Genomic DNA, 15,431 nt, shown 5'->3' on the forward strand with positions numbered 1-15,431 from the left:
TGACACTAATGTGATTCTGAATGCCGGAATCTTGAAAATCACCGCACTTGTTAAGGTCATACGACCATAGTCGTCAATACTACAAAGGGGCCAATTTTGTGCCATGAAAGCTTCTAGGAATAAACTACACTTTTTCGTTCTAATTGCTTTTGGATTTTACATTCAATTATTCCTCGAGGGTAATGTAAACTGAGATTTTGATAAGTTCCTTTGCTGTGGTTAATTGTAACATACAGACACTGTGTCATATATGGGATATGGCAGTACTTTCTTCCATGTGTATGTATTGAATTGTTTTCACGACAAGTTGGGCTTTCACAGGGTTGAGCTCGTTTTCGACACAGACCGCCAAAACTGTTGAATATTTCTGCTTGAAAGGTGCTTAACAAATTAGTCTGGAGGTTAAGTGGTGCCTATAGGTGAATACTTTTTAAAATTATTTATTTTGTGTTCATGACACCAAGATGGACATGTACCAAAATGAAGGTTTGGCTCGTTTTCTGAGTAGAAGTCTTGAACGGATGAATACTACTTCCTGAAGCTCAGAGGTACGAACGAAAACAAAACTTTTGATATATTGTAACGGATATTCTAAAAGCCACCTTCCGTGATTAAAATTGAACAAAAAGTTTGTAAAATAGCAATAAAACACAAAAAACGTAAACGTATTTCCGCCTATTACGGAAACACCCGACACTTAATGAGCAGTGGGGGTATCACGTGACATAACGTCATAAGTGCCTGTTGCTGATGGCTTCCTCTTTGATTTTACCTCACCACTTAACAGTGTACATGTATTCTGAAGCAGTAAAAGATGTTCCTGACGTCATTTCTGAAATGGATGTTAGACCGTACCAATACAATCCGATTTTACATCTTGCAAGACAAGCTTCCAGTGAAGATGAAGAAGAAGAATCAAGCGAAACGGAGGCACAGTTTGAGGTCAAAATAAATTTGAAAATACACCATATCATTTAACAAGAATACTATTTGTCAGCAAAATGTGATACAGTTCCAACCAGCAAACCCACCCCTATAAATATATGACCAGTCCCTAAGAATTATATTTTTGCAATGCGATTGCAGTTCCTTTTGTGTCAAATGGGTGACTGTAGGGTGTCTGGGATTTAAAAACAAATAATTATGCTTCAGACGGGGGAAAATAGAAATTATCTGCTACAAAGATTACACTTGAGTTATTTTGCTGAAAAAAAATAGGATCCTAGTTCTCATTAATAACGTATCAGGTCTCCATACAAGATGCCAGCCTAGTCGAGCAGAGATAATATTCGCGACGCAGATAAGTTATTCCCCGAAAACTGGTGAATTATCAGGACAATGTATGTGTGTTTGGTTATGGGAATAGTTATGGTACTCGGTCATAGCCTTAGAATGACATCTTGTCAGCCAATGTGAATACAGAACAACTTTCACGGCACACACTACTGACAAATAGCGAGTCTGATGCCGACGTGCGTAATTGGACAAAATGAAAAACAATGAAAGCAACAAGTACGTCATGATTTGCCGTTGTATTCGGCAATGTTTTGGGTAGACTGCAGCATTTTGGGCTCCAAACCGAAAAGAACGTTATAGCGAAACATTTTAAAGTTCATGTGAAATCTCTTACTGATTTTGATAATATATATCTCATGGGTAACAGTCGAACTGCCCCAGCTACAAAATGCCCCAGCAAATTTGGCCTTGATACTAATTTGGTCAAATTGATTTAAAATGATTAAATATATGCCGTAAATGCATAGTTCTTGTCAACTTTGATATTATGTTCTTCATATAAAATTTATTAGGAAGTAGTATTTCTGATAAATGTTCCATTAGTAAACTCATAACTATGTATATACTTTTATATGAAGAACATAACATCAGAATTGACAAAACTATGCATTTATGGCCTATATTTAATCATTTTAAATAAATTGGGGTATTTTGACTACCCCCCTGGGGCAATTTGACCAAATTTGCTGGGGCAATTTGTAGCGGGGACAATTCGACTGGCAATCGAACTTGGCACTTGAGCTTGCACTAGTGCGTGAATATGTGCGCTATATAAATATCCAATAATAAATAATAAATAACCAAATTCCACTACACCGGACCGGATGGATGTGTTACCTCCGTGACTATTGTTCTTGCTATAACTGTATTCAACTGAAACGCCGCTCCTGATGCTCCTCAAAGTAATATGCTATATTTTACAGAAGGTCTGATCCTTGTAGGTGCCTTTGTGATCATCGAGATCATAATTTTATCAAACACAGTAACATAGAGTAGAGTAACATGGAGTAACGCTCTATTACGCATGTTTTCTCACAAACAATACTGGATATATCCATGTAATGCATGTTTGTGTAACTGGATTCTGTAATCACAGAAGGTTCAAATGTTTCTGCCTGTTTGACAACCGACAAGAAGCCGCCCAGTTAATATTATATTTCCATTCAGTTTCTCGACATGAGCTGTACTTTGGTCTGCAAGTGCATGTTCAGTACTTACTTCAAAACGCTCCCAGTTGATTACAGGTTTGTATTCTGTACAGAGAAATTCGTCTCACATCACAATTGTTTGTTGTGGTTTAATACTTTTTCGCCAGTGCTGTAGCTCCATAGCCGGGCCCCTTTCTGTTGGGAAGTGAGCACTTCAAGCATTTCAACGGCTGTCTTCGGACATCGATCAACTGGCTCTAGACTTCCGGTTTGTGACGAACGCTACAGTCCGAGCACAGTCGATACACACGCCACACGCAACTCTCCTACCAAGAGTTCCATGCCACAAGTCAGAAAAACGTGACGATTTGTCACATCTTACACAGTCCAATCAATATACATGTAGTGTGCATATATCTTAACTCTTTTATTTTTGACGAGTCTACACATCTAATTAAACATCTTTGATAGAATGATTTAGTTTCACTGAGAAAATATCCTGAAACACTAATTCGATTTGCGTAGCGATCCTTTGTTTAGATAGGTTGTACGGCTCCACGTGCTGTCATCGTAGCCGACGGAGAGCATCACATCGGACAAACCTTGTCATTGGCAATCTGACAATCTGACAGGTCTGCGATACAGGAATGATATCATTGGGCTTCATGTGCAACCGTTCATTCAAGGACAGAGACGTAGTTTCACGCTTCAGCAAGATAATGCCCGTCCACATGTTGCTCGTGTTGTGACAGATTTCCTGAGACAGCAGAACATTACAGTACTCCTCTGGCCAGCTGTTTCTCTGTCCCCTAAAATGCACGCTTGGGATGAAAAGGACCGACGCTTACTTCAATCAGCCATTGACGTTAGCCGAATTGGGACAAGCGTTGGTTCAGACATGGAACAACATTCTCCAAGTTTATTTCAATCGCTTTGTGTCGTATTTGCTTCGTCGTTGTCATTTTAAATATGAACGTGCAATGATCAAAGGTGGTCTGTGTAACCGTCATTAAGAAAATGTCAAGTTTTAATAAGTGTTATTACACCTCCATAACAATTGATTTCCTTGCTGATAAGCAAGTATGGGCGCTCATCAAGTTATGCAGCTTGCTGGCAAGTCATTGGATGCTATTGCAAGAGACGTTGGTTGTCATCAACCGACTGTGAGCTTACTGGCCAGAAAACATCAGCAAACAAATGACGTTAAGGGCTGCCATCGTTCAGGTCGACCACGAGTGACAACTCATGGGGAGGATACTACCCTTATCAGAATCACAAGACTCCCATCCGTTTAAGTCAAGTGACGTATTAAAAACATATTGTCTTTCACATCGTCGTTTGTCCAGACGACCTATCAGACGTCCGTTGTTATTCAAACGCCACATCCTGCACGCGCCGTTAGTGATGCATTTCGTCATGAGACTGTAGCAACTCTTATCTTAACACGGCAGCAGTCCAGATATAAATCCCTTAGAGCACGTTTGGGACATAATGGGACACAGAATGCATCTGGGAGTTCCTTCAGGACAAAAAAACCATATTGTTTTCACATCGTCGTTTGTCCAGACGACCTATCAGACGTCCGTTGTTATTCAAACGCCACATCGTGCACGCGCCGTTAGTGATGCATTTCGTCAAGAGACTGTAGCAACTCTTATCTTAACACGGCAGCAGTCCAGATATAAATCTCTTAAGAGCACGTTTGGGACATAATGGGACACAGAATGCATCTGGGAGTTCCTTCAGGAAAAAAACCATATTGTCTTTCACATCGTCGTTTGTCCAGACGACCTATCAGACGTCCGTTGTTATTCAAACGCCACATCGTGCACGCGCCGTTAGTGATGCATTTCGTCAAGAGACTGTAGCAACTCTTATCTTAACACGGCAGCAGTCAGATATAAATCCCTTAGAGCACGTTTGGGACATAATGGGACACAGAATGCATCTGGGAGTTCCTTCAGGACAACAAAAACATATTGTTTTTCACATCGTCGTTTGTCCAGACGACCTATCAGACGTCCGTTGTTATTCAAACGCTACATCGTGCACGCGCCGTTAGTGATGCATTTCGTCAAGAGACTGTAGCAACTCTTATCTCAAAACGGCAACAGTCCAGATATAAATCTCTTAGAGCACGTTTGGGACATAATGGGACACAGAATGCATCTGGGAGTTCCTTCAGGACAAAAAAACCACATTGTCTTTCACATCGTCGTTTGTCCAGACGACCTATCAGACGTCCGTTGTTAGTCAAACGCCACATCGTGCACGCGCCGTTAGTGATGCATTTCGTCAAGAGACTGTAGCAACTCTCTTATCTTAACACGGCAACAGTCCAGATATAAATCCCTTAGAACACGTTTGGGACATAATGGGACACAGAATGCATCTGGGAGTTCCTTCAGGACAAAAAAAAAAAGCATATTGTCTTTCACATCGTCGTTTGTCCAGACGACCTATCAGACGTCCGTTGTTTTTTCAAACGCCACATCGTGCACGCGCCGTTAGTGATGCATTTCGTCAAGAGACTGTAGCAACTCTTATCTTAACACGGCAACAGTCCAGATATAAATCCCTTAGAACACGTTTGGGACATAATGGGACACAGAATGCATCTGGGAGTTCCTTCAGGACAAAAAACCATATTGTCTTTCACATCGTCGTTTGTCCAGACGACCTATCAGACGTCCGTTGTTATTCAAACGCCACATCGTGCACGCGCCGTTAGTGATGCATTTCGTCAAGAGACTGTAGCAACTCTTATCTTAACACGGCAGCAGTCCAGATATAAATCCCTTAGAGCACGTTTGGGACATAATGGGGCACAGAATGCATCTGGGAGTTCCTTCAGGAAAAAAACCCCATATTGTCTTTCACATCGTCGTTTGTCCAGACGACCTATCAGACGTCCGTTGTTATTCAAACGCCACATCGTGCACGCGCCGTTAGTGATGCATTTCGTCAAGAGACTGTAGCAACTCTTATCTTAACACGGCAACAGTCCAGATATAAATCCCTTAGAACACGTTTGGGACATAATGGGACACAGAATGCATCTGGGAGTTCCTTCAGGACAAAAAAAGCATATTGTCTTTCACATCGTCGTTTGTCCAGACGACCTATCAGACGTCCGTTGTTTTTTCAAACGCCACATCGTGCACGCGCCGTTAGTGATGCATTTCGTCAAGAGACTGTAGCAACTCTTATCTTAACACGGCAACAGTCCAGATATAAATCCTTAGAACACGTTTGGGACATAATGGGACACAGAATGCATCTGGGAGTTCCTTCAGGACAAAAACATATTGTCTTTCACATCGTCGTTTGTCCAGACGACTTATCAGACGTCCGTTGTTATTCAAACGCCACATCGTGCACGCGCCGTTAGTGATGCATTTCGTCAAGAGACTGTAGCAACTCTTATCTTAACACGGCAGCAGTCCAGATATAAATCCCTTTAGAGCACGTTTGGGACATAATGGGACACAGAATGCATCTGGGAGTTCCTTCAGGACAAAAAGCCATATTGTCTTTCACATCGTCGTTTGTCCAGACGACCTATCAGACGTCCGTTGTTATTCAAACGCCACATCGTGCACGCGCCGTTAGTGATGCATTTCGTCAAGAGACTGTAGCAACTCTTATCTTAACACGGCAGCAGTCCAGATATAAATCCCTTTAGAGCACGTTTGGGACATAATGGGACACAGAATGCATCTGGGAGTTCCTTCAGGACAACAAAACATATTGTTTTTCACATCGTCGTTTGTCCAGACGACCTATCAGACGTCCGTTGTTATTCAAACGCTACATCGTGCACGCGCCGTTAGTGATGCATTTCGTCAAGAGACTGTAGCAACTCTTATCTCAAAACGGCAACAGTCCAGATATAAATCTCTTAGAGCACGTTTGGGACATAATGGGACACAGAATGCATCTGGGAGTTCCTTCAGGACAAAAAAACCATATTGTCTTTCACATCGTCGTTTGTCCAGACGACCTATCAGACGTCCGTTGTTATTCAAACGCCACATCGTGCACGCGCCGTTAGTGATGCATTTCGTCAAGAGACTGTAGCAACTCTTATCTTAACACGGCAGCAGTCCAGATATAAATCCTTTAGAGCACGTTTGGGACATAATGGGGCACAGAATGCATCTGGGAGTTCCTTCAGGAAAAACCCCATATTGTCTTTCACATCGTCGTTTGTCCAGACGACCTATCAGACGTCCGTTGTTATTCAAACGCCACATCGTGCACGCGCCGTTAGTGATGCATTTCGTCAAGAGACTGTAGCAACTCTTATCTTAACACGGCAACAGTCCAGATATAAATCCCCTTAGAACACGTTTGGGACATAATGGGACACAGAATGCATCTGGGAGTTCCTTCAGGACAAAAAAAGCATATTGTCTTTCACATCGTCGTTTGTCCAGACGACCTATCAGACGTCCGTTGTTTTTTCAAACGCCACATCGTGCACGCGCCGTTAGTGATGCATTTCGTCAAGAGACTGTAGCAACTCTTATCTTAACACGGCAACAGTCCAGATATAAATCCCTTAGAACACGTTTGGGACATAATGGGACACAGAATGCATCTGGGAGTTCCTTCAGGACAAAAAAACATATTGTCTTTCACATCGTCGTTTGTCCAGACGACCTATCAGACGTCCGTTGTTATTCAAACGCCACATCGTGCACGCGCCGTTAGTGATGCATTTCGTCAAGAGACTGTAGCAACTCTTATCTTAACACGGCAGCAGTCCAGATATAAATCCCTTAGAGCACGTTTGGGACATAATGGGACACAGAATGCATCTGGGAGTTCCTTCAGGACAAAAAAGCCATATTGTCTTTCACATCGTCGTTTGTCCAGACGACCTATCAGACGTCCGTTGTTATTCAAACGCCACATCGTGCACGCGCCGTTAGTGATGCATTTCGTCAAGAGACTGTAGCAACTCTTATCTTAACACGGCAGCAGTCCAGATATAAATCCCTTAGAGCACGTTTGGGACATAATGGGACACAGAATGCATCTGGGAGTTCCTTCAGGACAACAAAAACATATTGTTTTTCACATCGTCGTTTGTCCAGACGACCTATCAGACGTCCGTTGTTATTCAAACGCTACATCGTGCACGCGCCGTTAGTGATGCATTTCGTCAAGAGACTGTAGCAACTCTTATCTCAAAACGGCAACAGTCCAGATATAAATCTCTTAGAGCACGTTTGGGACATAATGGGACACAGAATGCATCTGGGAGTTCCTTCAGGACAAAAAAACCATATTGTCTTTCACATCGTCGTTTGTCCAGACGACCTATCAGACGTCCGTTGTTATTCAAACGCCACATCGTGCACGCGCCGTTAGTGATGCATTTCGTCAAGAGACTGTAGCAACTCTTATCTTAACACGGCAGCAGTCCAGATATAAATCCCTTTAGAGCACGTTTTGGGACATAATGGGGCACAGAATGCATCTGGGAGTTCCTTCAGGAAAAAAAGCCATATTGTCTTTCACATCGTCGTTTGTCCAGACGACCTATCAGACGTCCGTTGTTATTCAAACGCCACATCGTGCACGCGCCGTTAGTGATGCATTTCGTCAAGAGACTGTAGCAACTCTTATCTTAACACGGCAGCAGTCCAGATATAAATCCCTTAGAACACGTTTGGGACATAATGGGACACAGAATGCATCTGGGAGTTCCTTCAGGACAAAAAAACCATATTGTCTTTCACATCGTCGTTTGTCCAGACGACCTATCAGACGTCCGTTGTTATTCAAACGCCACATCGTGCATGCGCCGTTAGTGATGCATTTCGTCAAGAGACTGTAGCAACTCTTATCTTAACACGGCAGCAGTCCAGATATAAATCCCTTAGAGCACGTTTGGGACATAATGGGACACAGAATGCATCTGGGAGTTCCTTCAGGACAAAAAGCCATATTGTCTTTCACATCGTCGTTTGTCCAGACGACCTATCAGACGTCCGTTGTTATTCAAACGCCACATCGTGCACGCGCCGTTAGTGATGCATTTCGTCATGAGACTGTAGCAACTCTTATCTTAACACGGCAGCAGTCCAGATATAAATCCCTTAGAACACGTTTGGGACATAATGGGACACAGAATGCATCTGGGAGTTCCTTCAGGACAACAAAAACATATTGTTTTCACATCGTCGTTTGTCCAGACGACCTATCAGACGTCCGTTGTTATTCAAACGCTACATCGTGCACGCGCCGTTAGTGATGCATTTCGTCAAGAGACTGTAGCAACTCTTATCTCAAAACGGCAACAGTCCAGATATAAATCTCTTAGAGCACGTTTGGGACATAATGGGACACAGAATGCATCTGGGAGTTCCTTCAGGACAAAAAAACCATATTGTCTTTCACATCGTCGTTTGTCCAGACGACCTATCAGACGTCCGTTGTTAGTCAAACGCCACATCGTGCACGCGCCGTTAGTGATGCATTTCGTCAAGAGACTGTAGCAACTCTTATCTTAACACGGCAGCAGTCCAGATATAAATCCTTAGAGCACGTTTGGGACATAATGGGGCACAGAATGCATCTGGGAGTTCCTTCAGGACAAAAAGCATATTGTCTTTCACATCGTCGTTTGTCCAGACGACCTATCAGACGTCCGTTGTTTTTTCAAACGCCACATCGTGCACGCGCCGTTAGTGATGCATTTCGTCAAGAGACTGTAGCAACTCTTATCTTAACACGGCAGCAGTCCAGATATAAATCCCTTAGAACACGTTTGGGACATAATGGGACACAGAATGCATCTGGGAGTTCCTTCAGGACAAAAAAACCATATTGTCTTTCACATCGTCGTTTGTCCAGACGACTTATCAGACGTCCGTTGTTATTCAAACGCCACATCGTGCACGCGCCGTTAGTGATGCATTTCGTCAAGAGACTGTAGCAACTCTTATCTTAACACGGCAGCAGTCCAGATATAAATCCTTAGAGCACGTTTGGGACATAATGGGACACAGAATGCATCTGGGAGTTCCTTCAGGACAAAAAAGCCATATTGTCTTTCACATCGTCGTTTGTCCAGACGACCTATCAGACGTCCGTTGTTATTCAAACGCCACATCGTGCACGCGCCGTTAGTGATACATTTCGTTATGAGACTGTAGCAACTCTTATCTTAACACGGCAGCAGTCCAGATATAAATCCCTTAGAACACGTTTGGGACATAATGGGACACAGAATGCATCTGGGAGTTCCTTCAGGACAAAAAAGCCATATTGTCTTTCACATCGTCGTTTGTCCAGACGACCTATCAGACGTCCGTTGTTATTCAAACGCCACATCGTGCACGCGCCGTTAGTGATGCATTTCGTCATGAGACTGTAGCAACTCTTATCTTAACACGGCAACAGTCCAGATATAAATCCCTTAGAGCACGTTTGGGACATAATGGGACACAGAATGCATCTGGGAGTTCCTTCAGGACAACAAAAACATATTGTTTTTCACATCGTCGTTTGTCCAGACGACCTATCAGACGTCCGTTGTTATTCAAACGCTACATCGTGCACGCGCCGTTAGTGATGCATTTCGTCAAGAGACTGTAGCAACTCTTATCTCAAAACGGCAACAGTCCAGATATAAATCTCTTAGAGCACGTTTGGGACATAATGGGACACAGAATGCATCTGGGAGTTCCTTCAGGACAAAAAAACCATATTGTCTTTCACATCGTCGTTTGTCCAGACGACCTATCAGACGTCCGTTGTTAGTCAAACGCCACATCGTGCACGCGCCGTTAGTGATGCATTTCGTCAAGAGACTGTAGCAACTCTTATCTTAACACGGCAGCAGTCCAGATATAAATCCCTTAGAGCACGTTTGGGACATAATGGGGCACAGAATGCATCTGGGAGTTCCTTCAGGAAAAAAAACCCATATTGTCTTTCACATCGTCGTTTGTCCAGACGACCTATCAGACGTCCGTTGTTATTCAAACGCCACATCGTGCACGCGCCGTTAGTGATGCATTTCGTCAAGAGACTGTAGCAACTCTTATCTTAACACGGCAACAGTCCAGATATAAATCCCTTAGAACACGTTTGGGACATAATGGGACACAGAATGCATCTGGGAGTTCCTTCAGGACAAAAAAAGCATATTGTCTTTCACATCGTCGTTTGTCCAGACGACCTATCAGACGTCCGTTGTTTTTTCAAACGCCACATCGTGCACGCGCCGTTAGTGATGCATTTCGTCAAGAGACTGTAGCAACTCTTATCTTAACACGGCAGCAGTCCAGATATAAATCCCTTAGAACACGTTTGGGACATAATGGGACACAGAATGCATCTGGGAGTTCCTTCAGGACAAAAACCATATTGTCTTTCACATCGTCGTTTGTCCAGACGACCTATCAGACGTCCGTTGTTATTCAAACGCCACATCGTGCACGCGCCGTTAGTGATGCATTTCGTCAAGAGACTGTAGCAACTCTTATCTTAACACGGCAGCAGTCCAGATATAAATCCCTTTAGAGCACGTTTGGGACATAATGGGACACAGAATGCATCTGGGAGTTCCTTCAGGACAAAAAGCCATATTGTCTTTCACATCGTCGTTTGTCCAGACGACCTATCAGACGTCCGTTGTTATTCAAACGCCACATCGTGCACGCGCCGTTAGTGATGCATTTCGTCAAGAGACTGTAGCAACTCTTATCTTAACACGGCAGCAGTCCAGATATAAATCCCTTAGAGCACGTTTGGGACATAATGGGACACAGAATGCATCTGGGAGTTCCTTCAGGACAAAAACATATTGTTTTTCACATCGTCGTTTGTCCAGACGACCTATCAGACGTCCGTTGTTATTCAAACGCCACATCGTGCACGCGCCGTTAGTGATGCATTTCGTCAAGAGACTGTAGCAACTCTTATCTTAACACGGCAGCAGTCCAGATATAAATCCCTTAGAGCACGTTTGGGACATAATGGGGCACAGAATGCATCTGGGAGTTCCTTCAGGACAAAACCCATATTGTCTTTCACATCGTCGTTTGTCCAGACGACCTATCAGACGTCCGTTGTTATTCAAACGCCACATCGTGCACGCGCCGTTAGTGATGCATTTCGTCAAGAGACTGTAGCAACTCTTATCTTAACACGGCAGCAGTCCAGATATAAATCCCCTTAGAGCACGTTTGGGACATAATGGGGCACAGAATGCATCTGGGAGTTCCTTCAGGACAAAAAAACCATATTGTTTTTCACATCGTCGTTTGTCCAGACGACCTATCAGACGTCCGTTGTTATTCAAACGCCACATCGTGCACGCGCCGTTAGTGATGCATTTCGTCAAGAGACTGTAGCAACTCTTATCTTAACACGGCAGCAGTCCAGATATAAATCCCTTAGAGCACGTTTGGGACATAATGGGGCACAGAATGCATCTGGGAGTTCCTTCAGGTAAAAACGCATCCCTAAACCATGAGAAAAAATACATCAGAATCCTTGTTTAGATGTTCTAATAGTCTCATGAGTGATTTAAGTTAGGGAAACAATGGAGACAGAATGTAGAGAGTTACAAGGAAATCAATAGAGATGAAGTTAGGCTAAGAGAGGTAAAGAGAGAACTCAGTCGTCATGAGGATAGAACAGATTAAGCTTACATTTAAACAAGCGACAAATCAGTTAAAACGGTTGAGTCACCGATAAGTGTTGCCTGGTATTTTTCCAATCTCGACACACTTGAGTTCAAGGTCAGATACAGTTTTACCGAATCAAAACTATATGTTGGAACATGTTATCAATATCAGGCCAGGCTCGAACCATTTAAACAGATACCTTTCGCACGAGTAGTGTAGTGCGCGCTTTTCAATTGACGGAAGCCAATCTACGTTACTCAGTTCCCACTGTGGTACAAGGATACCCTGTCTTGTGTTGAAGTTGTACTACGAGAGCTGGACTGAGGCATAGTAAGCCTAAGTGAGTACAGAACCTGGTGTTGTCTTTATCTTTGAATGTATGTGTGCCAGTACATGAATGTAATGTAAGTTAGGAGTCACGGTCGCCCGACCCTTCTCTCCCGGACTTAGCAGCCCTCAACGGACCAGTCGAGTGGAGAGCTTGAGCTTACATCTCCCTTCACATTGTGGAATGGTCATAATTAGAAGGGAACTGTAGTATGCGCTACTGACGCCCGAAGGCAGTTACGACAGGTATGAGAACAAGCTCTTCATAAAAATAACTCAATGTCAAATTCAAGGTCAGATACATTAAATAAGGACGAAGGTCAGGGATGTTATTACATATGGCGGAGGTTACTCCAGATATTGACATATTGACATTTAGCTCGGTTATTGATGTATTGTGATTGTTTTAGAATGATTGTATGCTAGAATCTTGAAAACTACCACACTTGTCATGCAACAATAGTTATCAGCACTACAAAAAGAGTAAATTTTGTGCCATGTTTGCTTGTTTGAATATACTAGTTTTCTTTCTTTTCGCTTTTGGATTTGACAATAAAGTATTCCTTGGGGATCAATATATCCAGGTAGTAAGTTAAATTAAGGTATGGATAAGCACATTCGATATAGATGATACTTTGAATATATGGGGTGTTGCGATATATTTTCCAGGAGTACAATGTGCCAAAAATAGGGGGATTTTGTTAAGGTGAAATTATAGGGAATACACCGCAATGCCTAGCAATGAAAGAAAGTGATTTATGTGACAAGAACCTTCCAAATAATCCAAGCTCACATCATGAAACGCGTGAGTATGTGCAAGGCGTAGTACCGAAGATTTAACGCTACCATTCAGTTTTGGTTAGACGCATCCTTCCCCCAACCTAATATATGTACTAAAAGACAGTTAATTACAATGTACTAAGGAAGCGACAGTGAGACGATTGCAGAGTTCTGAACTGACCAACCTATCAGAAGCATTTCTCGAAGAATCCGTTCATGTTTGTCCGACCGAGGTGGTTTTACTATATAGTGACGATTGCTGCAAACTGCAAATTTCAAATTGCACCCTGGGGCAATCCTCTTTAACGACCGAGTGGGCAAGCCATCTCATCACACATAGCTTTAGCCATTACATCTGATCGCCTACTCACGAGCAGATATGATCTTTTCAAATACCTTTTTTCCAGTACCAGAACATATGTTGTGATGATATCTGCCTGCCTGTCTGTCTCTCCATCTTGGGGTTTGGCCAATAATGCTTGACCAAACATGCAATTTCGCAACAAAGGGCAACTAGGGATTCAGAATTATACCAGGGTTCAAACAGCTGTTGGTATTAGTATCTATTTTCTCACAAGATTTTGCTAAAACTTGCATTAGACATCGCTTGAACAAAATATGACGTAAAATCTTCCGAATATTGAAGTACAGCCTCATATCGAAAATTAGCTTTTGGACCACATGTGTTCTTCTGTTATCTCTTTCCTGAAACGGTTGAACGAAGATGAAAGTTAAAATATAACGATATAAGCACAACAAGCACAAGATCAGCACCCACCTAATTCCCGTTTGCAGAAACGCACGGTTCACTGCATTAATGGTACAACATCTTACCAAATCAAAAAACACTTTGAAGCAATTTTATTAAACATGGTCACGATCTCTCGTTGACTGAAACTTCAAAGATCATTAAAATTATGCTTTGTCTATGTAGTAATGGATTGTTTAAATCTGTATACTGAGTTTGGGTATCTTCCTGGTGGATATCATTAGTGTGTCTTGGGAACACGTATTTTCGTTTTGAATCACGACGTGGCTGGGGCAAGGTCCTTTTGAAAGTTGCAACATAGTTTTTGTGAAGTCAGTAAAGCACGGTTACCGTTTATGTTTTGTGTTATAATATGACTTTCTAGAAGAGGATCGGGTTATAAGTGCTTCTCACGTGACAACATTGTAATTGGGCACTTGTACACAGTTCCTTCATGTCGATGTAGGAGGAAACGATCCCCGGCGTAACAAACCCAGTGAGAGCTATAAACACAACCGCATGGCATCATAGTAGTCAAAAGTGGTTTTGGTTTCAGACTTGGCTGAACTTTTCCTATCAAACAGATAAGAGGGCCTGTCCTCATAATCAAAGAGTAACAAGTCCTTGAGGTATTTCAACCGCAGTTGTTCGAGGTCCTCCAAAGAAACCTGACTGTATGCCTGGAGCAAAGCTTCCTGTTTGTTCAATCTGGCCTTGGGCGATGACCGCTGATATGCACTCAACATCAAGTTCATTATCACTGTGACATTTGCTTCACGGCTCTCGTCAGGGTTCAAAGGATATTCGTCATACTTATCAATCAACCCTCCAATTTGTAGAACACGCCACAGACGAAGATGTACCATGTGGTCGCTGATGCATTTTAAAGATTTTTTCTTCATTATAAAAGCTCTTTGTACTTTAAAAATAATGTTATCCACGTTCTTTTCTTCTACAAAATCCTTGAACATGACACCTTTCTCAGATGCATTAGTCATATTCAGAAAGTACATAACGTCATGCTTAAATGTTTCCACTTTACCTATCATGTCATAATGAATATCACATACGTCACATTGAGAAGATACAGGCTTAAAATGAAAATCGTAAGTTTCGGCGTCCGTTTGTATCAGATATTTCACGAGTTCTCCAAACTGTACATCGTGGCCACACTGAAGCATTGTATTTGACTCGGGTTTTCGAACAGCACGTATAATTCTTCTGCCAAAAGACCAATACCCACCGTTTGGACTTGCCAGTTTATCAATGTAAGATGAGAATATCCTCTTGTAGGGATCTCGCGTAAATATGATTTTCCTGGCGGAATTTATTCTTTGCGCAATTTCTGATTGTTTTCCAGATGTAATGTGATATCGTGACTTAGGGCCGTCTTGAATCTCGAACGGAGAACTATATTCACCTGTCTCCAGTACATGAAGCATTCTGAACCAGAATTTTGTCCCAACCTTTGGTACGGTACAG

General features: G+C 42.6%; 1 protein-coding gene across 1 annotated transcript; it reads right to left on the reverse strand.

The window, feature by feature from the left end:
* Positions 1-14,452: 14,452 nt before the first annotated feature.
* Positions 14,453-14,947, reverse strand: LOC124253978. The gene has a single exon (XM_046687831.1). It carries the CDS (start codon positions 14,945-14,947, stop codon positions 14,453-14,455), a length of 495 nt encoding a protein of 164 aa, XP_046543787.1.
* Positions 14,948-15,431: the final 484 nt, after the last annotated feature.

This window comes from Haliotis rubra, unplaced genomic scaffold, assembly GCF_003918875.1.
Source record: "Haliotis rubra isolate DU_JTF1 unplaced genomic scaffold, ASM391887v1 Scf56, whole genome shotgun sequence".
Taxonomy (NCBI): Eukaryota; Metazoa; Mollusca; class Gastropoda; order Lepetellida; family Haliotidae; genus Haliotis; species Haliotis rubra.

Bases quoted from the DNA above. Each gene is read 5' to 3' on its own strand.
- LOC124253978 (XM_046687831.1), bottom strand. From the start codon at position 14,947: ATGACTAATGCATCTGAGAAAGGTGTCATGTTCAAGGATTTTGTAGAA.